The sequence below is a fragment of the Xyrauchen texanus genome, chromosome 23 (assembly GCF_025860055.1).
Source record: "Xyrauchen texanus isolate HMW12.3.18 chromosome 23, RBS_HiC_50CHRs, whole genome shotgun sequence".
NCBI classification, from domain to species: domain Eukaryota; kingdom Metazoa; phylum Chordata; class Actinopteri; order Cypriniformes; family Catostomidae; genus Xyrauchen; species Xyrauchen texanus.
This window is the reverse complement of record NC_068298.1, coordinates 4,529,818-4,556,378: the sequence shown is the minus strand read 5'-3', so window position 1 is coordinate 4,556,378 and position 26,561 is coordinate 4,529,818. Positions and strand designations below refer to the sequence as shown.

General features: G+C 40.3%; 1 protein-coding gene across 1 annotated transcript; it reads right to left on the bottom strand.

The window, feature by feature from the left end:
* Positions 1-608: 608 nt before the first annotated feature.
* On the bottom strand, positions 609-25,171 carry LOC127663035 (stress-70 protein, mitochondrial). Its single transcript, XM_052154429.1, has 17 exons — positions 24,948-25,171; positions 21,149-21,207; positions 20,974-21,061; positions 20,030-20,211; positions 17,755-17,879; positions 17,598-17,671; positions 14,957-15,063; positions 12,949-13,111; positions 12,746-12,838; positions 12,414-12,623; positions 11,078-11,305; positions 10,228-10,332; positions 6,616-6,733; positions 6,154-6,248; positions 5,357-5,449; positions 5,122-5,262; positions 609-1,784 (listed from the first exon to the last, which is right to left on the bottom strand). The coding sequence occupies exons 1-17, from the start codon at positions 25,029-25,031 to the stop codon at positions 1,707-1,709; spliced, it is 2,043 nt and encodes a 680-aa protein (XP_052010389.1). The 5' UTR covers positions 25,032-25,171; the 3' UTR covers positions 609-1,706.
* Positions 25,172-26,561: the final 1,390 nt, after the last annotated feature.

Sequence of the window (26,561 nt, the reverse complement as noted above, 5' to 3'; positions counted from 1 at the left end):
ACATGATCGAAAAAGACAAGTATGCCTACCATCTGTGTACCTCAGAAGAAATCGACATTCATCAGACCAGACGGTGTTACTCCAGTCTTTACCCTTTGGTGAGCCGGTGCCCACTGCAGCCTCAGCTTTCAGCTCTTGGCTGACAGAAGTGAAACCTGACGTGGTCTTCTGCTGTTGTAGCCCATCTGCCTCAAGCGACGTGTTGTGCATTCTGAGATGCTATTCTGCTCATTACAACTGCACAAAGGTGGTATCCGAGTTACCGTAGCCTTTCTGTCAGCTCGAACCAGTCTGGACATTCTCTGTTGACCTCTCTCATCAACAAGGTGTTTCCGTCTGCAGAAATGCTGCTCACTGGATGTTTTTGGCACCATTCAGAGTAAATTCTAGAGACCGTTGTGCATGCCAAAAACAAAAAACATCCAGCGAGCTTGATGGGAGAGGTCAACAGAGGCTCTGTTTGGCGGCATGAGGGAGGACCTACACACTATTAGGCAGATGGTTTTAATGTTGTGGCTGATCGGTGTATATACCCCCACTATTACATATGACATACCACCCAAATTCTGAAAGCTAAAAAAAATACGATGTTTAAGAAAACAAAAAGCCTTAAACAAGTTCAAACACTTTAATCATTTTATTATAAAAGACTGCATTGGAATATTACATCACTGAATTTATGTTTCACATTTAACATTTTCTAAAGTCATCAGCCTTTGTACAGAGCATCTGTGGTTACATGTCTTTCTTCTTCTATGAACATGGCATCATATGTATGGAGTATACGGGCTTTTTGTGCTAATTTTGTGCCATTATGTCCGAGTCAAACAGCAAAGATTATCTGACAAGGATCCTTCAGGAAAGACATCCTCAATGTCACAAAATGCACATTAGCACAGATCTGTCCAAGAACTACATTAATGATGTAGATTTGAGCTTAACAAACTTGCTTAATATGAGATGCCAGTATGATCAGCAGAGAGAGAGAGAAAATAAACGAAAAATAGATTAATCTTGTAATTCCACATCAGCCATTCAGTGACTCATATTTATCATACAGCTTTATGCTCATACACTGAAACATACAATCAATTTCCAAGCATAACAGAATATGTTGACGGATCACACATTATTATTATTTATTTATATAAAACAGTGACTTTTCTTTGTGAAACCTGACATTTTACATACTCACTGTAGATATAGATATCCTAAAGCCATTTTAGTCATGCATAAAGTCCCATTCACTTCCACTATTAACATAAATAGTTCACGAAATAAAACATTTGGGAGGTTCAAAAACAAAACGCAAGCAGTATTCTACATGCTTCATAAAGACGTGATTCTGTACAACACATTCAGGAATGTATGCCAAACTGACTAAAGGGTCATCATGTCTACGATGAGTATGTAAATCATCAGTCCACACGTACAAACGCTGACTTTTAAACCCAAGATGGAAAATCAAATGCTTAATTGCACATTTTGCCGCTTCGAGATTGATGTCGATTATGTTGAGCAGACACAGTGAATGAATATGAACTACTAGTCAAAGGAAGGTGGATGAGACATTAGAATAGATGTACTGTAGATTTTACTGCCAAAAACACAGTATATGTGAGAATAAGTTGTGTATGTTGCTCGGGGCAACAAGGTTTCTGCTCCCAAACCCTTCAGTTCCACAACAAACTCCAACATCGCAGACTTTACTGCTGTCCTTCCTTTTTCTCTCCTGTTTCTCCTCCTGAGCTCGAGCCACCGCTGCCTTCTCTCTCAGACGCCATCTGTGAAACAACATCTCATGAGACGAGTACTAGGAGATCTACACGGTTACTTGTCATACATGAGCTCATCAATTAAGCTGCCATTTGTTATTTATAGTAAAACTAAAATATTTTCAACTGACAGCGACACGGATTTGCCATTTGGATTCAATTCTGATTCATTTGGGTATAATTCAGTTGAAATGTCAAAATCCTAAATAAAATACGAATGGGGGCAATTTGATGATAATAGACAGACACATATACACATATATATAGACAGACACTGTAGAGATAGATTGATATATGATAGACAGACAGACAGACAGTGTAGACAGACAGACACTGTAGAGATAGACAGACAGACACTGTAGACAGACAGACACTGTAGAGATAGACAGACAGACAGACACTGTAGACATAGACAGACAGACAGACAGACACTGTAGACAGACAGACAGACACCATAGACAGACAGACACTGTAGAGATAGATAGACAGACAGACACTGTAGAGACAGATAGACAGACACTGTAGAGATAGACAGACACTGTAGAGATAGACAGACACTGTAGAGACAGACAGACACTGTAGAAATAGATAGACAGACACTGTAGAGATAGACAGACAGACAGACACTGTAGACAGACAGACACTGTAGAGATAGACAGACAGACAGACAGTCAGACACTGTAGAGATAGACAGACAGACACTGTAGAGATAGACAGACACTGTAGAGACAGATAGACAGACACTGTAGAGATAGACAGACACTGTAGAGATAGACAGACACTGTAGAGACAGACAGACACTGTAGAAATAGATAGACAGACACTGTAGAGATAGACAGACAGACAGACACTGTAGACAGACAGACACTGTAGAGATAGACAGACAGACAGACAGTCAGACACTGTAGAGATAGACAGACAGACAGACAGACAGACACTGTAGACAGACAGACACTGTAGAGATAGACAGACACTGTAGAGACAGATAGACAGACACTGTAGAGATAGACAGACACTGTAGAGATAGACAGACACTGTAGAGACAGACAGACACTGTAGAAATAGATAGACAGACACTGTAGAGATAGACAGACAGACAGACACTGTAGACAGACAGACACTGTAGAGATAGACAGACAGACAGACAGTCAGACACTGTAGAGATAGACAGACAGACACTGTAGAGATAGATAGACAGACAGACAGACAGTGTAGAGATAGACAGACAGACAGACAGACACTGTAGAGATAGACAGATAGACAGACAGACACTGTAGAGATAGACAGACAGACACCATAGACAGACAGACACTGTAGAGATAGACAGACAGACACTGTAGAGATAGACAGACACTGTAGAGATAGACAGACAGACACTGTAGAGATAGACAGACAGACAGACACTGCAGAGATAGACAGACAGACAGACACTGCAGAGATAGACAGACAGACAGACACTGCAGAGATAGACAGACAGACACTGCAGAGATAGACAGACAGACACTGCAGAGATAGACAGACACTGTAGAGATAGACAGACAGACAGACACTGTAGAGATAGACAGACAGACAGACACTGCAGAGATAGACAGACAGACACTGCAGAGATAGACAGACACTGCAGAGATAGACAGACACTGCAGAGATAGACAGACAGACAGACAGTGTAGACAGACAGACACTGTAGAGATAGACAGACAGACACTGCAGAGATAGACAGACACTGTAGAGATAGATAGACAGACACTGTAGAGATAGATAGACAGACACTGCAGAGATAGACAGACAGACAGACACTGCAGAGATAGACAGACAGACAGACAGACAGTGTAGACAGACAGACACTGTAGAGATAGACAGACAGACAGACACTGCAGAGATAGACAGACAGACACTGCAGAGATAGACAGACACTGCAGAGATAGATAGACAGACACTGTAGAGAGACAGACAGACAGACACTGCAGAGATAGACAGACAGACAGACACTGCAGAGACAGACAGACAGACAGACAGACACTGCAGAGACAGACAGACAGACACTGCAGAGACAGACAGACACTGCAGAGATAGACAGACAGACACTGCAGAGATAGACAGACACTGCAGAGATAGACAGACAGACACTGCAGAGATAGACAGACAGACAGTGTAGACAGACAGACAGACACTGTAGAGATAGATAGACAGACACTGTAGAGATAGATAGACAGACACTGTAGACAGACAGACACTGTAGAGATAGATAGACAGACAGACACTGTAGAGATAGATAGACAGACACTGTAGAGACAGATAGACAGACACTGTAGAGATAGATAGACAGACACTGTAGAGATAGATAGACAGACACTGTAGAGATAGATAGACAGACACTGTAGAGATAGACAGACATACACTGTAGAGATAGATAGACAGACACTGTAGAAATACAGACACTAGAGATAGACAGACAGACAGACACTGTAGAGATAGATTTATATATGATAGATAGACAGACAGACAGACACTGTAGATAGACAGACAGACAGTCAGACAGATATATACTGAAGATGGACAGATAAACAGACAGAATAGATACACACACACACACACACACACACACACACACACACACACACACACACACACACACACACACACACACACACACACACACACACACACACACACACACACACACACACACACACACACACACACACACACACACACACACACACACACACACTAGACAGACAGACGAAAGGAAGAAATGAAGTAAAACACTTAGATCAAATAGAAGAAAGAGAGAATAATAGATAGAGGCAAGAAAGACTGAAAGTATAACAGATAAAATAAAGGAAAAAGCAAAAGAGCAACAGGTCAAAGAGTGAAAGTTATAGTAAACAATCAGTAAAAAAGAACAAAGATACAAATTAACAGAATAAAGTATGCAAATAAACATTCAGAAATTGCAAAACGTAATCAAATGTAACAAGACTAATGAAATGACTGGCCTTCACTTTATGATTATAATACATGAATACTTTAAACTACTGAAGTTATCCACACAGGAGCAGCGAGGGGTTTTCTTATCGTTGTTTGATCAATATTATCGACACTCTCCACAGCAGCAGATCTATTAGCCTGTTTTTACACCTCAAGTTCGACATTTCGACACAAATCCACTTTTTGTCTCACTGTTTACATTCACTTTACACATCTCTGACTTTCACATGAATACTTTTCATGAAACTGAGGTATATTTGACAGTTTAGGCATTTAAGTTCACACATTTTCAAATGCCCCTGAAGTGTTCATTATCAGAAAAGCATGTGCAAAACAGTCAAATCATTGCGTTCACCTTCTTATATGCCATCTCGAAGAGCTTGAGCGAGGCCTGCTGGAGGTTTGTAGCAGCTTGTTTGATGTTCTCTCCAGTTTCTGCGTCTTTCCGTGCAAGCAGCTCTCGTACTTTCGCGATCTCCTCTTTCAGTTTATTACACTACAGGAACCAATTACAAATCATTAATATCTTTGTAGTGATACTGCATAGAGAATCAGCTCTCAAGATTGAACATTTTCACATGACTTCATACCTCATCAGCTGGCAGCTGATCCTTAAACTCCTCCATCTTGGACTCGGTGTCTTGAACGATGCCCTCAGCCATGTTGACGGATTCCACGCGGTCCTACAAATCCAAATAAACTGGTTAAGGTGTTGCAATGGGTATTGGGCTCCGTTCTCATGTAGGCTGAAGACTTGTAAGGCAAATTGGCCAAACAAACTCTCTACAGGTACAAATGGCAATCCTCATGTGATGCTTTCTTCATAGTCAGCTCACTAGGTTTTAGAACAGAGCGAGTGACATCCGTCACTAATAAGATCCAGTTTAACTCCAGTTGAAATAGTGACATCACATATCATGACGCAAACACTGTTATTTCTCTGTTAAAAGCTTTGAAAATGTTTTGCCCAATTCCCAATGCGCTCCAAGTCCTCGTGGTGGTGTAGTGACTTGTCTCAATCCGGGTGGCGGAGGACGAATCTCAGTTGGAGACCGTCAATTCACGCATCTCACCACGTGGCTTGTTGAGCGCGTTACCGCAGAGACATAGCACATGTGGAGGCATCACGCTACTCTCCGCGGCATCCACGCAAAACTCACCACATGCCCCACCGAGAGCGAGAACCACATTGTAGCGACCTCCAGGAGGTTACCCCATGTGACTACCCTCCCTAGCAACTGGGCCAATTTGGTTGCTTAGGAGATCTGGCTGGAGTCTCTCAGCACGCCCTGGATTCAAACTCGCGACTCTAGGTGTGGTAGTTAGCGCCAATACTCGCCGAGCCATCCAGGCCCCTAAGCTTTTAAATCATTAAATGAAACCCTACCTTCCGTCTCCTGTCCTCCTCTGCGTACTTCTCGGCATTCTTAATCATGTTCTCGATGTCGTCTTTGCTGAGACCGCCAGACGACTGGATGACAACTGGATGAAAATGAATATGTATGATTAATATATATATATATATATGTATATATATATATATATATATATATATATATATATATATATATATATATATATATATATATATATATATACACACAGCTTTCAAACCCCGGTGACAGTGCACAAACGGATGTCAAGGAATAACAAGGTTAAAAGATAATAATTCAATGCAACTAGCCACATCATCGTGCATATTTAGGATAGCAAAAGAAAGAGGCTCATCAACTTTCTCTTTTGATATTGACATCAAAGCCAAGGCTTCTTTCTGCCCATTTCCTTCCCAGTGAACCGTCTCTGATGTTTTTCACAAAGACTTGTCACTTCAAGTTTTATCTGGACTTACTCTGCTGTTCGCGGCCGGTTCCCTTGTCTTTAGCCGAGACGTGCACGATTCCATTAGCGTCGATATCGAAGGAGACTTCAATCTGTGGAACTCCGCGAGGAGCAGGAGGGAGGCCCACCTGTTCAATTCAAACACACCATTAATAACACAGTGAGTCATTTTCAAGGAAGGACATTCAGGATGCATCACTTGAATAACTGCTATTATTAAACCGATTGATCAATTCAGTAATCATGCAAACAGATGGCGAAAACATTGCGTTAAAAATAATCCTTGCGAGTCATATTTCCTGCTTCTCGGATCACTGTGTGATCTCTACACGTGCACTTATTCGGCAAGTAGTCCTGTAATAAGATGCATAATGAGGAGTCAGAGTAAATACCACCAACGCTTCACACAGTTGCTAAATAATTAGTGATTTAAGTTACTTCAACAACGGCAAAGACTGCAAACAAATAGATGCTAATGATTTCTCACAAGAGCAGTTTTGAAGCTTGTAAAGAATATCTCTCTTATTTCTGACCGTATATCGGCAATGTGTGCTGCTCTCATGGTGTTTACAGTATGTCACAATGAGCTTTGATATTGATAACAAAACTATTCATTACCATTTTCAACTCTAATAAATGTTAGCATTTCACAAATACAGTAAATTTAATTTTACAGTGTGGGGCATTAACATACAACTTCAATACATTACTAGCATAAGTGTGACAAGAAGCACTTAAAAGAAATATCGGTGATCAGTAGCTGTTTCCATGAACATTTGTTATGCGAATTTTGGGATATTGCATAAAAACTGCTGGATGGAAACACAAAGATGCGAATAACTTTTTTTGAAAATGTGCATTAAATATGTATATGCTCGCTTGAGGTGGACACATTTGTTATTTGATAAGAAGAAATGCGCATAAACTATGATGGAAACACATTTACCAATAAACGTTTGAATTTGTTAGGAATAAAAGTTGTGCATCAAACAGGTCATCGGACCAATCATCGCATCTGAAATGTTGCTCTGGTCATCCCGAAATAACTGTGTCTTGAAAATCCAAAGCCTACAAAGAGTTTACTGATCTCCTGTGATTTTAACACTCATAAATGGTGCCAAAAACAAAAAACATCCAGTGAGCGGCAGTTCTGTGGATGGAACCGGCTTGTTGATGAGAGAGATCAACAGAGAATGGCCAGACTGATTTGAACTGATAAAGTCTACAGTAACTCAGATAACCCCTCTGTACAATTGTGGTGAGAAGAATATTATCTCATGCAATTCTGATACGAGGGTTGTTGCTGTTTTAGAGGCACAAGGGGGACCTACACAATATTAGGCAGGTGGTTTTAAAGTTGTGAATGACTGGTGTGTGTGTGTGTGTATATACACACTCACCTAAAGGATTATTAGGAACACCATACTAATACTGTGTTTGACCCCCTTTCGCCTTCAGAACTGCCTTAATTCTACGTGGCATTGATTCAACAAGGTGCTGAAAGCATTCTTTAGAAATGTTGGCCCATATTGATAGGATAGCATCTTGCAGTTGATGGAGATTTGTGGGATGCACATCCAGGGCACGAAGCTCCGTTCCACCACATCCCAAAGATGCTCTATTGGGTTGAGATCTGGTGACTGTGGGGGCCATTTTAGTACAGTGAACTCATTGTCATGTTCAAGAAACCAATTTGAAATGATTCGAGCTTTGTGACATGGTGCATTATCCTGCTGGAAGTAGCCATCAGAGGATGGGTACATGGTGGCCATAAAGGGATGGACATGGTCAGAAACAATGCTCAGGTAGGCCGTGGCATTTAAATGATGCCCAATTGGCACTAAGGGGCCTAAAGTGTGCCAAGAAAACATCCCCACACCATTACACCACCACCACCAGCCTGCACAGTGGTAACAAGGCATGATGGATCCATGTTCTCATTCTGTTTACGCCAAATTCTGACTCTACCATCTGAATGTCTCAACAGAAATCGAGACTCATCAGACCAGGCAACATTTTTCCAGTCTTCAACTGTCCAATTTTGGTGAGCTCTTGCAAATTGTAGCCTCTTTTTCCTATTTGTAGTGGAGATGAGTGGTACCCGGTGGGGTCTTCTGCTGTTGTAGCCCATCCGCCTCAAGGTTGTGCGTGTTGTGGCTTCACAAATGCTTTGCTGCATACCTCGGTTGTAGCGAGTGGTTATTTCAGGCAAAGTTGCTCTTCTATCAGCTTGAATCAGTCGGCCCATTCTCCTCTGACCTCTAGCATCAACAAGGCATTTTCAGCCCACAGGACTGCCGCATACTGGATGTTTTTCCCTTTTCACACCATTCTTTGTAAACCCTAGAAATGGTTGTGCGTGAAAATCCCAGTAACTGAGCAGATTGTGAAATACTCAGACCGGCCCGTCTGGCACCAACAACCATGCCACGCTCAAAATTGCTTAAATCACCTTTCTTTCCCATTCTGACATTCAGTTTGGAGTTCAGGAGATTGTCTTGACCAGGACCACACCCCTAAATGCATTGAAGCAACTGCCATGTGATTGGTTGATTAGATAATTGCATTAATGAGAAATTGAACAGGTGTTCCTAATAATCCTTTAGGTGAGTGTATATATTAGGGCTGTTGAGTTAACAAATTTTACGCATTTAAATCGCATGCTTGTAGTACCACCCGTTTACTCCAGAGGGCAGTAAGTGCAATTTCAGCTGTATGAGCAACACACAGTTTATACAGTAAAGAAAACAACCCACAACACAGATGTGCATTACTAAGGGTTCAAATGCGAACTAAGGGATCTCAATATGCGTTTAAAGATTGAGAACTATATTTAACTTGACACAGTGACCAAAACATTTTATTTTTAAGATGAGAAACAACATGTCTGACGCAGGTCGTACGGTCTTTACCTCACAAATATTTAATTACCAACAAGGTTAAGGAGGTGTACTTTAAACTGTTACACCGAGTCAATCTTTATTTAAGAAACATGCTCCCTGAAATAGATCCACTTTGCTCCTTCTGTAATGCCGTAGATTAATCTGCCCCTCACTTTTTTTGGGAATGTGTCCACACTGTATATAATTATATATTGATATAAATATTTATAATCATTATATAGTGAATTATTGTTATAGGAGTGGCTTTGTCAGCAAATATTTGTATATGCGATTAATTAATCGGGACACCATGTAATTAATTTGATTAAAAATTGTAATCGATTGACAGCCCTATATATATATATATATATATATATATATATATATATATATATATATATATATATATATATATATATATATATATATATATATATATATATAATAATGATATGAGCTGTCAATGTTTGAAATAATGTGTACAATTTACAAGTAACAACATTGATTTTAAATTAATTTGCATAACGCGTGCCAAATTGGTACTGGCACTTTAAGAGTTCAACGTGCATCTCAGACTCGCACATGTGTTCCGGTTCATTTATTAATAAATATTAATTAAATATCATTAATAGATATGGTTAGTAATTTTTTAAATTTGTAATATATTGAAATCCGATATACAGTATTGTCCCATCCCTTATACACAACATCTGAATAGTTCATTCAATCTGAACATGTACCAGTGTGAACTGTCCCAGAAGCTTGTTGTCTCCAGCCATCTCTCGCTCGCCCTGACACACTTTGATCTCTACTTGGGTCTGTCCATCAGCAGCGGTGGAGAACACCTGACAAACAGACAAGAGACCACCACATCACCAACACAAACATATAAACCTACTGATACTTTTTTCTTTCATTCAGTATTTTGTTTTCTAATAAATGTATCAAAAAGCATCATTTCAACCAAACAGCCAAAACCAACACAAGTAACTAAATATACTCAAACAGTTGTTGTTGTTGTTGATGATTTCCTCCCAAAGCAGCTTTGCAGCAACTAAACAACATCTCAGCTATCAATATAAACAAAATACAAACAAGCAGGACAAATAATGTCATTGCATTTTATGATTCTATTTTTTTCTTCCCTTTTCTCCCCAATTTGGAATGCCCAATTCCCAACGCGCTAAGTCCTCGTGGTGGCGTAGTGACTCGCCTCAATCCGGGTGGCGGAGGATGAATCTCAGTTACCTCCGTGAGACCGTCAATCCGCACATCTTATCACGTGGCTTGTGGAGCACGTTACCGCAGAGACCTAGCATGTGTGGAGGCTTCACGCTATTCTCCGCGGCATCAACGCACAACGTGCGCCACCGAGAGCGAGAACCACATTATAGCGACCACGAGGAGGTTACCCCATGTGACTCTACCCGTCCTAGCGACTGTGCCAATTGGTTGCTTAGGAAGGATGACTGGAGTCACTCGGCACGCCCTGGATTCGAACTCGCGACTCCAGGTGAGGTAGTCAACGTCTTTACCTGCCGAGCTACCCAGGCATTTTATGATTCTTTATTCAATCTCGAATTTCCATACCTGGCTTTTCTTGGTAGGAATGGTTGTGTTTCTGTTGATGAGTTTGGTGAAGACTCCTCCCAGAGTCTCGATACCTAGAGACAGCGGCGTAACATCCAGCAAGAGCACGTCTGTGACGTCTCCCGCGAGAACGCCGCCCTGGATGGCCGCTCCAATAGCCACGGCCTCATCCGGATTCACAGATTTACTGGGAGCTCGACCAAACAGATCCTGAACCGTCTGCTGGACCTGATGAGGGAAAAGAAGATGCAAATGAAGACACTTCATCTTTCTTTAGAAAGAGTTGCTCAGTTCTGGATTGTTCCAATCAAGCACCAGTTCACTTTTTGTTCTCTAGCATTATTTACACAACCTAGCCTCATAGAATGAACGTTACTATAACAACATTTTAGCAAACTAACATGCCGAATTCAAGTTTCGTTGCAGTTTCCTGGTTAAATGAACACTAGAGAAACTACAACAACTGTGTGTTTTATTAAATTTCATGAAAATCACGAGTATCACTGATTATGATGTTCTAAACACTTATTTTTCACCATTATCACACACTGCTCTGCTATTAAGCATCATATAAAAATACTTGCTATACAGCCTCATTTTAATGCTTGCATTACAGAACCACCTACATTAACACACTCATTTCAACGTTATTAGCTTGCACGGTAGCTCATCTGATAGTGTGATGAACTTTGGACTTGGACGTCCGTGGTTTAAGCCCAGCCAACCACACAAGCTGACACGTGAGAAGAAAGCGTCATAGAAGTGACACAAAATTACTTGGTTGCTTCAGAAAATGTGCTTTTCATATCGCATTTGCTTTTGGGACACTATCGGTTAAGGATGTCTGTTTTGTTCACCTCTTAGATTTTAGATCACTATTGGTAAGGTTTAGGTTAAAGTTTTAAGTTAGGGAGATACATTTTACTCCTTAAAACCAACAACTAACATTCACCTTAAAACCTCGTCTGATTACGGCACAATTTCACTCGCTTTTGGCGCCCCCTGCTGGACATTTCACACAGAAACTGCACTAAAACGTGTAATGAAGCATGTAAATTAATTTTACCACCATGTGTTGCAACGATCATGTCCCTTTCATGTATTTTTCATATAGGCTGTATTAACGTTTACATTTATGCATTTGGCAGACGCTTTTATCTAAAGCGACTTACAGTGCACTTATTACAGGGACAATCCCCCCGGAGCAACCTGGAGTTAAGTGCCTTACTCAAGGACACAATGGTGGTGGCTGTTGGGCTCGAACCAGCAACCTTCTGATTACCAGATCAGTGCTTTAGCTCACTACTCCACCACTCCACGTGAATCTAGCTCTTACCTTGGGCATTCGGGACATTCCACCGACCAGCAGCACTTCACCGATGTCACTCTTGGAAACCTCAGCATCCTGCATGGCTTTCTGACAGGGTGCGACCGTCCTGCGGATGAGATCGGCCACGATGCCTTCAAACTGAGAGCGAGTGAGCTTCATGTTTAAGTGTTTGGGGCCAGACGCGTCCATCGTCAGGTACGGCAGGTTGATATCAGTCTGTGGGTATATCATATATTTTCTGAATAGCTGATGACAGACCGTTTCATTATTGAAAATGGCCACAATGCAAAAGCAGAGAATCAAACAGAGCTGAGAAGATGATTGAAAGACGCACTTACCTGGAGAGAGGAAGACAGCTCACATTTGGCTTTCTCCGCCGCCTCTCTAACCCTCTGCAGTGCCATGTTGTCTTTAGTCAGATCTACACCAGACTGCAATGACAGACACGTCGCTTGAGACCACACAAATAGGACAAATCAGGTTGACATTTTTGATTAATAACAGAATTGCAACTATTTAGGTGTACTATCGGGACACTCGCCTCCCTCTTGAACTCTTTGACGATATGTCTGAGCAAGTGCTGATCGAAATCTTCTCCACCCAGAAATGTGTCTCCATTGGTGGACTTCACCTCAAACACCCCCTTCTGGATCTCCAGGACAGAGATATCAAACGTCCCACCACCAAGATCATAAACCGCAATTCTGTTATGACATGAAAACCATCATGTGTCAAGATACAAAACATTGTCTGAAACTGAAGAACACCAACATGCAATACAATAATTTACTCGCAATTAAATACCTGTTCTTCTACAGTAAATATGTTTGTTTGTTTCCTACTTCATAACAGATATTGTTACTCTTTTATCAGACTCTTAATAATTTAGGAATCATTGTGAACCAGGCCTTCACTTTCAGATGTAAAAGTGAAAATGGAGATTTAGTTTTTTTATTTTGATCTGTTTCTCACTCACACCTTCAGTATCACTTCTGAAGACATGGATTAAACACTGGAGTCTTATGGATTACTCATGTTTCATTTATGTGCTTTTTGGGGCTACAAAAGGTCTGGTCACCATTCACTTGCATTGTAAGGACCTACAGAGCTGAAACATTCTTCTAAAATCTTAATTTGTGTTCTGCAGAAGAAAGAAAAGTCTCACACATCTGGGATGTCATGAGGGTGAGTAAATGATGGGAGAATTAACATTTTTGGATGAAGTATCTCTTTACCATCAGCTGATTTTAGTTTTTAAAATCGATGGGCGACACACAGGCAGAAAATGTGACGACGGTGTACATTTTGGCTTATTGTCTGTAGCGTGGTTACGCACAATCGACACTGATTTAAACTACACATGATCGGCCTTAATAAAATTCTGTTCAATACCTTCAGTTTTGGAAACAATCTGGCCATGTTTGCCTTCAGTTATTCATATATTCTCTAAAGAGTTACTTAAATCATTAAGAGCCTAATGAAGTATTTGTTTGGTAATTGTTTTTACTTGTGTATCGTTTCCTTTGAGAAGAGTTTGAGGAAAGTTTATAATAACAATACTAGCCAACAACATCAGACTGAAAGGTGTCAATGTGAAATTTAGCATTTTTATTTTTATATAATTTTCTCTTTATTTTGAACTTGAAGACAAACATTCAGAGGAAGTAGTTTTCATAGAAAAAGTATTTAATTCACTGACTGGAATATACAAAAATAGGCATTACAAAATGATTTAATTATATATATATATAAAATTTATTTTGTTATACAAAATTAACCATATTGTGATATATATATAATTATCATGATATTAAATTCTTCATATTGTGATTTTGGTCCTATCGCCCACACCTTATTGAATGTTTGAAAATGTTCTTAGTCTTTCGTTCCTTTGACAGACAGACATAAAAGTAGCAATAGTCTAAAATAAAGAGGGAAAAAAAATCCAAAATCCCATTAATTACCAGAAGAAATTAGATTTATTGCATAATACGGGACTTTTAAATAGAAGCAAGACCCAAATACACCAGGGACTCTTATTTTGAAATGACAGAGACTTGACTCATTTACAAAACTATAAAAAGTATTTATAGTACCAAATTAAGCTTTTTATTGCCTATATATTACACACACAACTGATGAAGTGTTTAGTATTATAATAGACTTCACCAGATGAGGTTTAATGAAGAATAAGGCTCAAGGTTTCCATATATTCACAGTTTACTTTGCGTGCACTCGCTCCAATTTAAAACGCTCGATTAAATCATCAAAATATGCATTGAAGGATTAAAATATGGATGAATATGGTCAATGATGAAAGAGTTATTTAGAGCAAATCCCCATGAGGTGTCTGAGATTGATTTGTGACCCTATAGAGGCCACAGAAGAACTCAAGAGGAATAATAATAATAATATTATCAGCATTGATTTTTGCCAATTCCTGATTGTTCCAAAAAGCAACTATTGGCACAGATAAATCTATAAAACAGAAATATCGGTCTACCTCTAATAAATGATGAAATAATTGAATGAGAGTAAATAATACTCACATTTTGTCCTGAGTCTTGTCAAGTCCATAGGCTAAAGCAGCAGCAGTCGGTTCATTTATCACACGCAGCACATTTAATCCTGCAATCTGACCCGCGTCTTTCGTCGCCTGTAAAAAACAAAACACACCACATATTAAAGAGAGTGCCATCTGACCAATGACATCTAGTTTAAAGTGTCCACCACAAAACAATAACAAGAGGTATTCTAGCTTCAGATGCAATTCCATGACGTCTCATTGACATTTCTAGACATTTGAATCATTTGGATTCAGATTGATTCCCAAGTGAATCAGACACATTTGAGAACCGTTTGAACAGAATCAAAAAGAACATTTGCTAACAAGTTGAACCGCTCAATGGCTTGAGAGCAAGTTTTACTCAAAGTCAAGCCAATTAAATATTAAAGCTGTGCATAATTAGACGATTTATATTCACAGTAGCAATTAGTCAATTACTTTTTGACGTTTTATTTATTTCCATGACTCTTAACCTGGAAAACACAAGTTTTCGGTTCATACAGTGCTGTGAAAAAGTATTTGCCCCATCCCGATTTCTTCTGTTTTTGTGTATATACACTCACCTAGAACTTTATTAGGAACACCTGTACACCTACTTATTCATTTGATTATCTAATCAGCCAATCATGTGGCAGCAATGCACTGCATAAAATCATGCAAATATGGGTCAGGAGTTTCAGTTAATGTTCACATCAACCATCACAATAGGGAAAATTGGTGGCATGATTGTTGGTGGCAGACAGGCTGGTTTGACTGGTATAACTGCTGATCTCCTTGGATTTTCATGCACAACAGACACTATAGTCTCTAGAGTTTACTCAGAATGGTGCCAAAAACAAAAAACATACAGTCAGCGGCAGTTCTGTGGACAGAAACACATTGTTGATGAAAAAGGTCAACGGAGAATGGCCAGACAGGTTTGAGCTGACAGAAAGGCTACAGTAACTCAGATAACCACTCTGTACATTTGGAGTGTGCAGAACAGCATCTAAGAATGCAAACACATCGAACCTTGAGGCGAATGGGCTACGACAGCAGAAGACCATAATGGGAACTATTTTTAGGACCATACTGTTCCTAATAAAGTTCTAGGTGAGTGTATATATATCATACTAAATCGTTTCAAAAATCAAAAACTAAATCTAACATAACACAAAGGCAATCGGAGTAAACACTAAATACAGTTTTTAAATGATGTCCTCGTGGTGGCGTAGTGACTCTGCTCAATCCGGGTGGCGGAGGACGAATCTCAGTTACCTCCGTGAGACCGCCAATCCGCGCATCTTATCACGTGGCTTGTGCATATATCATATATGCATTTGGCAGATGCTTTTATCCAAAGCGACTTACAGTGCACTTATTACAGGGACAATCCCCCCGGAGCAACCTGGAGTTAAGTGCCTTACTCAAGGACACAATGGTGGTGGCTGTGGGGATCGAACCAGCGACCTTATGATCAACAGTTATGTGCTTTTGCCCACTACGCCACCACCACTGCGTCCTTGAGGCCGTGTGTGGAGGCTTCACGCTATTCTCCATCGCATCCACGCACAACTCGCCACACAGAGAGCGAGAACTACATTATAGGGACCATGAGGAGGTTACCCCATGTGACTCTACCCACCCTAGCAACTGTGCCAATTGGTTGCTTAGGAAGGATGACTGGAGTCACTCGGCATGCCCTGGATTCGAACTTGCGACTCCAAGTGAGAAGAAAAAAAGAAATTATCCAATACCAACTGGGTCTGTGTGAAAAGCATGGAAGAGTGGCGAGGTGAAAACCGCTGCTAACCCAGGAGAACATTAAGGCTCGTCTGAATTTGACCAAAACACACCTTGATGATCCTCAAACCTTTTGGGAGAATGTTCTGTGGACTGATGAGTCGAAAGTGGATCTGTTTGGAAGACAGGGGTCCCGTTACATTTGGCATAAATCAAACACAGAAATCCACAAAAAGAAATCATACCAAGCATGGTGGTGGTAGTGGGATGTGTGGGGATGCTTTGCAGCTTCAGGGCCAGAGCGAATTGCAATAATTGAGGGAAACATGAATTCTGCTTTCTACCAGAAAATCCTAAAGGAGAACATCCGGTCATCAGTCCGTGAGTTGAAGCTCAAGCGCAACCGGATTATGCACAAGACAAGAGTAAGTCCACCTCTGAAAGGCTCAAAAGAAGCTAAATTGAAGTTTTGGAGTGGCCTAGTCAAAGTCCTGACTTGAACCCGATTGAGATGCTGTGGCAGGACCTTAAACGGGCAGTTCATGCTCAAAAACCCTCCAATGTGGCTGAACTAAAGCAGTTCTGTAAAGAAGAATGGGACAAAATTCCCCCACAGCGTTGTGAAAGACTGATCTCCAGTTATCGGAAGCGTTTGGTTGCAGTTGTTGTTGCTAAAGGTGGCACAACCAGCTATTAAGTTTAAGGGGGCAGTTAGTTTTTCACATGGGTGATATAGGTGTTGCATAACATTTTTTGCTTCAATAAAAAAATATTTATTTTAAAACTGTATTCTGTGTTTACTCACGTTGCCTTTGTTTTATGTTAGATCTCAGCAGAAGATCTAAAACTTAGTATAAAAAAAAATACACAAAAATAGAGAAATTAATTAAAGTCGTGCTAACCTGTCTCTGGGAGTCGTTGAAGTATGCAGGCACCGTAATGACAGCGTTCTTCACTGTATGACCCAAGTAGCCCTCTGAAGGAAAGAAAAGAAGGTTTAAAAGAAGTTGCTGCAGTTTTTCCTAATATATGAAAAATCTTCATTTTTGTAGGACTCACCTGCCGTCTCCTTCATCTTCATCAGAATGAAGGCTCCGGCCTGACTGGGCGAGTACAGTTTGCCATGAGCTTCGAGCCAGGCGTCACCGTTAGAAGCACGCACGATCTTATAAGGCACATTTTTCCTGTGAATTACAGCACAGCTCATCACAAACCCCCCCAAAATGCATAGATTTATAGTAGTATTTATAGTAGACAGTTTAACGCAATAATTTTATTAAAAAGCAGTTAACGCAGAGTCCTTATTTCTTAAATTCCTAGAACTTCATTCATGTTTTTTATCACTTCCCGAGGCTAAAATTGTCATACATAAATTTTAAGGAGATGCATGCTCGACAGCACAGAAACGATTGTGTGGAGCAGTGCAAGCCAATTCATTTCCACGCTACACATGTCCCAGGCATAATAAACACAGGAGCGGATTTACTGTACAGAGAATGGAGACTTCACCCGCAAGTGGTGAACCAGGCGTGGGAGAGATACGGGCAAGCTGCCGTACTGCATCTCTTCACATCGCCCGAAAACGCTCACTCACTGTCATCTGAACCAGACAAACCGCACATGAGACCCACCATGTGCGCAATAGAGACTGAACAGCAGCCAGAGAAAATAATAGTTTTGAGATTTAAAACTTCAGCATATCAAACTTCAACATTCAATATGTTTTATACACTCACCTAAAGGATTATTAGGAACACCATACTAATACTGTGTTTGACCCCCTTTCGCCTTCAGAACTGCCTTAATTCTACGTGGCATTGATTCAACAAGGTGCTGAAAGCATTCTTTAGAAATGTTGGCCCATATTGATAGGATAGCATCTTGCAGTTGATGGAGATTTGTGGGATGCACATCCAGGGCACGAAGCTCCTGTTCCACCACATCCCAAAGATGCTCTATTGGGCTGAGATCTGGTGACTGTGGGGGCCATTTTAGTACAGTGAACTCATTGTCATGTTCAAGAAACCAATTTGAAATGATTCGAGCTTTGTGACATGGTGCATTATCCTGCTGGAAGTAGCCATCAGAGGATGGGTACATGGTGGCCATAAAGGGATGGACATGGTCAGAAACAATGCTCAGGTAGGCCGTGGCATTTAAACGATGCCCAATTGGCACTAAGGGGCCTAAAGTGTGCCAAGAAAACATCCCCACACCATTACACCACCACCACCAGCCTGCACAGTGGTAACAAGGCATGATGGATCCATGTTCTCATTCTGTTTACACCAAATTCTGACTCTACCATCTGAATGTCTCAACAGAAATCGAGACTCATCAGACCAGGCAACATTTTTCCAGTCTTCAACTGTCCAATTTTGGTGAGCTCTTGCAAATTGTAGCCTCTTTTTCCTATTTGTAGTGGAGATGAGTGGTACCCGGTGGGGTCTTCTGCTGTTGTAGCCCATCCGCCTCAAGGTTGTGTGTGTTGTGGCTTCACAAATGCTTTGCTGCATACCTCGGTTGTAACGAGTGGTTATTTCAGGCAAAGTTGCTCTTCTATCAGCTTGAATCAGTCGGCCCATTCTCCTCTGACCTCTAGCATCAACAAGGCATTTTGGCCCACAGGACTGCCGCATACTGGATGTTTTTCCCTTTTCACACCATTCTTTGTAAACCCTAGAAATGGTTGTGTGTGAAAATCCCAGTAACTGAGCAGATTGTGAAATACTCAGACCGGCCCGTCTGGCACCAACAACCATGCCATGCTCAAAATTGCTTAAATCACCTTTCATTCCCATTCTGACATTCAGTTTGGAGTTCAGGAGATTGTCTTGACCAGGACCACACCCCTAAATGCATTGAAGCAACTGCCCTGTGATTGGTTGATTAGATAATTGCATTAATGAGAAATTGAACAGGTGTTCCTAATAATCCTTTAGGTGAGTGTATGTATGGTCTAATAATGCACTGACAATGTACACTTAAGTTCCTCTTGCAATAAAGCCAGAATCTGCAAGTTTAATCTCGTTATTAAAAAAAGTCCACTGGAAAATGGCAAGAGATTAAGAACTTTTAATTACAGCTAGTCAATGAATTTGATGGCATGTAAACATACTTGTATCAAATAATGATGCCAGTAACGGGTCTAATTAACTCTGCAAAAGTTGCTCATGTGTAGTCGAGGCTTATCTAAAAGGCATAATTATTTAGCTTCAAATGGTTTTAAGACTGGTACACTTCACATCATGACAAATGATAAAAGACAGTTTGTCAGTACCAAACACAACGTTAGTAGTACTTTCACTTCATGAAAGTAAAGCGAGTATCTTACAAATCTTTCTGAACTTCAGCGTCATCGTAGCGCCGTCCGATCAGACGTTTAGTAGCGTAGAGGGTGTTGTTGGGGTTTGTCACAGCTTGACGTTTGGCCGGCATTCCAACAAGCCTCTCGCCGTCAGCAGTAAAGGCCAACACGGATGGGGTCGTCCGTGCACCCTCAGCGTTTTCCAGGACCTGTTACAAGAGCACATTGTCCACATTCACACATTACATTAATGCAATAAATGACATGTCTTATTACAAAACAGTCAGTTCCAGTCCTCTGATTAAATTGGTAAAGAGTGCTGATATTTACTGGGATACTTCACTGTTTGTATCACTTCTCGTGTTGACCGGCAACACGTAAAGCTATATCTTTCTTGAGCTTCGTTTGGAATAGGGCTGCACGCTTAATTGAAAAATGAATCGAGAATACAAAATCACAGTTGTCGCAATTATATAATCACGAAAGTGTCAATTACAGCATTCCCTTTAGGTGTACTCCAACTGCGGAAACATTTACTTTCTTGTGCATGAATGCAAAGGCAAATCTGATACGTTAAAATTGTTCGGTAATCAAAATTATAGCGTGCCGAATTTATTCAAAACGTGAATAACACTTTTTGTTTTACATGCAATTAAAATATGAATTCATTAATAATATGCATTATTTGCCTAATTCAGGAGCATATGCATAGCTTACATAAAGAATATGGCATGCAAAGGTATATGAATGGATAAAAGTCCACATTATGCACCGAATCTTCATTTTCCTGGTTATTATTGGGATTTTGGTTGCACGTAAAACAGCTTTGAGGCTACAAGGGTCCAAAATGAATAAAATCCCATATGTGTACACACACACTATATATGGTGATGCCCCCTTCTCAGTTTAGTATATTCTTTTTAGTTTTCAGTTGCATTACGCTTATACAATATGTTGTCAAAATAGTTTACCTTTGCTTGTTTGCCTTCCATGACAGCCACACAAGAGTTTGTGGTTCCCAGGTCGATTCCAATGACTGCCCCCTTGATCGCCTCCGAACTGAGAAATAAACACATTGAGCATCTCACACAATCATCTAATCAAATCACAAATCATAACTAATGTACAGATGTAGAAGTAATTTACGCATAATGGCGTCTGGCTGCCGTCTGGAGAGTTTGTTGTGTCAATCCATTCCAACATGCCTGAGGGAACAGAAATCAGCCTTTAGGTTATCGATGAAATGGTACTGTGATGGGAGCAGAAGGTAACACCATGGCACATGATAAATACTATGGTGCTGAATAACCATATCCACATAGCCTAATGAGCCATTTACGTGGTACTTCAAGTTAGAGGTTCAAAAATGTGTCCCTGAACCTGAAGAGACCCGGAAATGTGCTATCTGGAACCGATCCAGACCAATCTATTATTTGAACGTTTGGACACGGACAGAACCGAGAAATGCACTAGCCGGAACCGACTCGGACCAATCTATTATTTGAACGTTTGGACACGGACAGAACCGAGAAATGCACTAGCCGGAACCTACTCGGACCAATCTATTATTTGAACGTTTGGACACGGACAGAACCGAGAAATGCACTAGCCGGAACCGACTCGGACCAATCTATTATTTGAACGTTTGGACACGGACAGAACCGAGAAATGCACTAGCCGGAACCGACTCGGACCAATCTATTATTTGAACGTTTGGACACGGACAGAACCGAGAAATGCACTAGCCGGAACCGACTCGGACCAATCTATTATTTGAACGTTTGGACACGGACAGAACCGAGAAATGCACTAGCCGGAACCGACTCGGACCAATCTATTATTTGAACGTTTGGACACGGACAGAACCGAGAAATGCACTAGCCGGAACCGACTCGGACCAATCTATTATTTGAACGTTTGGACACGGACAGAACCGAGAAATGCACTAGCCGGAACCGACTCGGACCAATCTATTATTTGAACGTTTGGACACGGACAGAACCGAGAAATGCACTAGCCGGAACCGACTCGGACCAATCTATTATTTGAACGTTTGGACACGGACAGAACCGAGAAATGCACTAGCCGAAACGACTCGGACCAATCTATTATTTGAACATTTGGACACGGACAGAACCGAGAAATGCACTAGCCGGAACAGACTCGGACCAACCTATTAGTTGAAATCTGGACCCAGACTCGGCCGGGACACACAGACCCGATTGAACCTGATTGGCACAGATCCCACAGCGAATTGCTATTAACAAGCTAATTTACTTGCTGATTGAAAGAGCATGTATAATCCACTCATTATTTCAGCTTCAAAGTCCAATTGCGGTCACGGTGGCAGATGATCAATGCAACTTTTTTGTATCTCGCATAATGCGATAACTTCCACTGTTTGCCCTTTTGAACTAGAACAACGATTGCTCGTTCAGTGCCACAGCCGCTGACATTAGCATCCCTAAACTGTCGTCATCTGTGCTCTCCGAGACGTGTCTGACCATAGATTTTAGAAATACAAAGCGAACAAACTCCCAACCACAATATCTCAAAAAATGCACCGATGCCAATAATGCACTTCAGTTTACGTCATCTGTCAAACACCAATACAAGTCCCGCCTTATAAATAGAACAGCCAATTGCCAATTGGTAAAGTCGTCGCATCACTGCAGATGTTAACAGACCTGAGACACCAAGTACAAGAAGGGGACCCGACCCGGACCTGGCTGGCCATTTAATACCGGTCCTCAGGTTCGGGTGGACCCGTGAAGACCTCTACTTCAAGGTAGAAATATATGTATATATTGTATATTCGGAGGCTAGGTTACAAGTCAGCAGTACAATTACATTGGGTAAACAAGTAACACTCTACTAGAAGATTCTATTATCATTAGTAAACGCATTCAACATCATAAACGAACAATGACTTTTAAAGGCACTTATTAATCTTGGTAAGCATTAATTTATCTTACTGCGCTGCTCTCTGGAATAATCTATTCTGATTGGTCAATGGCACCACCTTTAGCGATTTGACATATTTCTCAGTAATAACCGCTCTGCCTCTTATCAGACCACTCATCCGGATATTGAGTTATCTTTCCTGCTTCTCGGATCACTGTGCACTCTTTTCCAATTATCTGTTGTCCAATGTCTGTGTTTCTTTGCCCACTCAAACGTTTTCTTTTTGTTTTTCGGTTTGAAAAGTGGCTTTTTCTTTGCAATTCTTCCCATAAGACTTCCTGAGTCTTCTCTTTACTGTTGTACATGAAACTGGTGTTGAGCGGGTAGAATTCAATGAAGCTGTCAGCGGAGGACATGTGAGGCGTCTATTTCTCAAACTAGAGACTCTGATGTACTTATCCTCTTGTTTAGTTGCACATCTGGTCTTCCACATCTCTTTCTGTCCTTGTTAGAGACAGTTGTGCTTTGTGACTGTAGTGTACACCTTTGAATGAAATCTTTTTTGCCATTTTTGACCTCATATTGACCTTAAGACATTCCAGTCTATTGTATACTGTGGCGACTCAAAAACAAACACAAAGACAATGTTCAGCTTCATTTAACAAACCAAATAGCTTTCAACACACACACACACACACACACACACACACTGTCTTTAGGTCCACAGTAAGAAAGCCAAAGGAGACTGTGACAAGAAACACATACTGTCTATGTTTTCCATTTTAAGCGAGAATAGTCCATCCTATGACCAAGATGATACTGACAGAGGTCAGTGAGAGGCGTCGCAGTCCAGCTGAAAGCTTGTGGCTGTTCATTTCCGGTGAGACTAAGTGCAAGGTTCAGGCAGTGGACAGTTAAGCATCCCATGTTACAGGGAGAGGGAATGTTTCAGGGACAGTTCATGAAGGTCATACAAACCCACTCTGCCTAAATCCACCAATGAATGACCTCCACAGCTGGTGCAAAATCTTCAGTGAAATTAAGCTTGTAACAAATCACTTACACAACAACACAACCAGAGAGCAGTTTAACCACGTGAACAGCAAAGAGGCCTTTCCAAATTAACTCAGTTCTTGTTATTCTGACAGGTTTAAAGTGACAAATTGGGGGCAGAAATAACTATATGAAATATTTTAACCCGTGTGCGTCAATTTTAACCAACATCAGTCCTGATCTTAACAACCAAATATAAATACATTTTCAGAATTTTAACCCTTTAAATGCCAGTTTGTTTACATAATGCCACTGTTGTTTTATTACATCAACAAATTTCTTAATACACATACACAACACCCTCTGAAATCCATACCAACACAGCCCCACAATTTTAGCTGCATCATTTATTCAATTGGCCTGCAGTGCTCTATAATACAGCAAACAGAAAATAGGGAAAAAGCATGTTTTTGCTCCACAGGCTACACATGAGAAAAATGGCGCCATCTGGTGGACAATATAACATTTTTGTAAGACAGTGCTCCGGATTTAAAGCATAATATCATAGAATTCATGAGTTTATATATTAATGGCACTGGGGTCAAATATTGCCGTTTCAATGGTGTCGTTTTTGTCCTGAAGGTCCTGAGAGTAACTATGTTGTTTCCACATTGCATTGCAGATGTATTATAGATGTATTTTAGGAACGGAGTTTGAAATGGCAAAATTCCCCCAAAAATACACACCTTTGACAAAATGTATGCCGTTGGCATTAACACAGCCAAAATGGTCGAACATATGAAAAAGACAAAAATGTCCCGAAGGTCGCACAAGGGTTAAACTATAACGGTCTTGAAACCAACTTACTAACAACTACAGCAGCCATGTAACATACACCAGATCACAATACCAAATGTACATGCACTCAGATCATGGATTATAAAACAACAATCGTCCCTTTATAAGTAAAGATAAACTAGTATGAACCTCAAGCACATATCAAGGATGCAGTAGATCTCACAGTATGTTGTAATTCAGCATCACTCACCTTCTTGATGAGTTCAGACACACTGCCGGAACTCTTCTGAGAGCACGACACATTTCTGACTGCTGTTCTCGCTACGGACAACATCTTCAGATTAAATATTATTCTTATTTAACTACGTGTTGAACAGTCAGTCTTTATAAAGCAGCTGAATGTCAGATAAATTAGGCCTCTGCGGTGGTGAAATCTCACTGACGCTCTTCTCGAATTATCCAACACCACATGGCGATCAGAAGGACCCCCACAGGTGGTCACAAGGCGCCTGATCAGAATTCAAAATTAAACTATGAATTAAAATAATACCGTTCCTGAATGTTATTATAATTTAATGTGTGTTTAAAAGTTATGTTTGTGAGAATTTATATTTACTTGAGGTCAGAATATAAATATGTATTTGTTACGGATGAACTACACAACAGGCATGTGCGTGGGTGTCAAATGATGCACTCGTGAAGGTCATTACATCATACAGCACTCCCAAATAAGTCTCTCTTTTTTATTTTATTTTATTTTATTTGAGATATTATATAAAAAATATAAAAAATACCGCACAATAATAATAAGTTAGTCCAGTTTGCTAAAAGCAAACATTAAAATATTGCCGAATAATGTTGACAATGTCAAAATGTTGAGAAATTCTACAGTACAATTAGAATGATGTTCCTGAAAACTCAATTTATTTATGTTATATCGATTTTAACCCTAAAATGCAAAAATGGGTCTAATTGATAATATGTATTTCCTTGATCTTCCATGAAAGCCTCAAAATGTTTATTTGTTGACCCTCACCAATGTCATTTTCATATTTATGAAAATAAATAAATAATAGTAATTCTATCTCTACCCCAAGACTGCATAAAGGGGGTCAAAATAACTCATATGCATTATCTTCATTATCTTCGGGGAAGGAAGCCCCCTTTCAGAAGCTCAGAAAGAGTCGGTTTAGGAAATGTTGCAATTATTTTAAAGACTACTGAATTTTATCTTTTAATTTTAAACATTAAAAGTGGACAAATAAACATTAAAACATTGTGAACAATCTAATTCTTGAAGATAAAGATATAAACAGGTTACATTTTCTTGAAAAAAATCCATTGACACCAATAGGGGTCATTTTGGCCCTCTTTATGCATTCATAAAGATTTTTTGGGTCTTGCAATCCTGGGTTAGATTTGTCAAATAAAATTCCCATTGCAATCAAAAAAAGGGACTCTAGAAGTTCACATCATTTTTTTCTAAAAGGGAGAAATCTTGAAACAATTGGTCCTCCAGAGGGAGCCATCCTACTGAATTTACAGTAGATTGTGACTTTGAAGTGTGTTCTCATTTTTGTCTTTGTTTGGAAAGGATGGAAAACTCTCTCTCTCTCTCTCTCTCTCTCTCTCTCTCTCTCTCTCTCTCTCTCTACTACTCTTATATATCTTAAATAACTCTTTCTCATAGGTGCATACTGCAGGACCATACTTACATTCTTACAGTAGTAGACTCCCTTCCTCAGGGATACTTCATTTCTCTCTTACTCAAATGCAAATATTATGTATGCACTGTGTTACATATTTCAGGCCCCCACTGAACTGACCCTGTAAAGTGGGAGGATTATCTATTGATATGATGTAA

What these genes read in the sequence shown, in the direction of transcription:
- LOC127663035 (XM_052154429.1), bottom strand. Translation starts at nt 25,031, where the DNA reads ATGTTGTCCGTAGCGAGAACAGCAGTCAGAAATGTGTCGTGCTCTCAG. An exon ending in GCTGAAGTTCAGAAAGATTT is followed by an intron (nt 17,880 to 20,029) that starts GTAAGATACTCG and finishes TGTAATTCACAG; the next exon opens with GAAAAATGTGCCTTATAAGA. An exon ending in ATCAGCTGCCAGCTGATGAG is followed by an intron (nt 5,263 to 5,356) that starts GTATGAAGTCAT and finishes TGGTTCCTGTAG; the next exon opens with TGTAATAAACTGAAAGAGGA.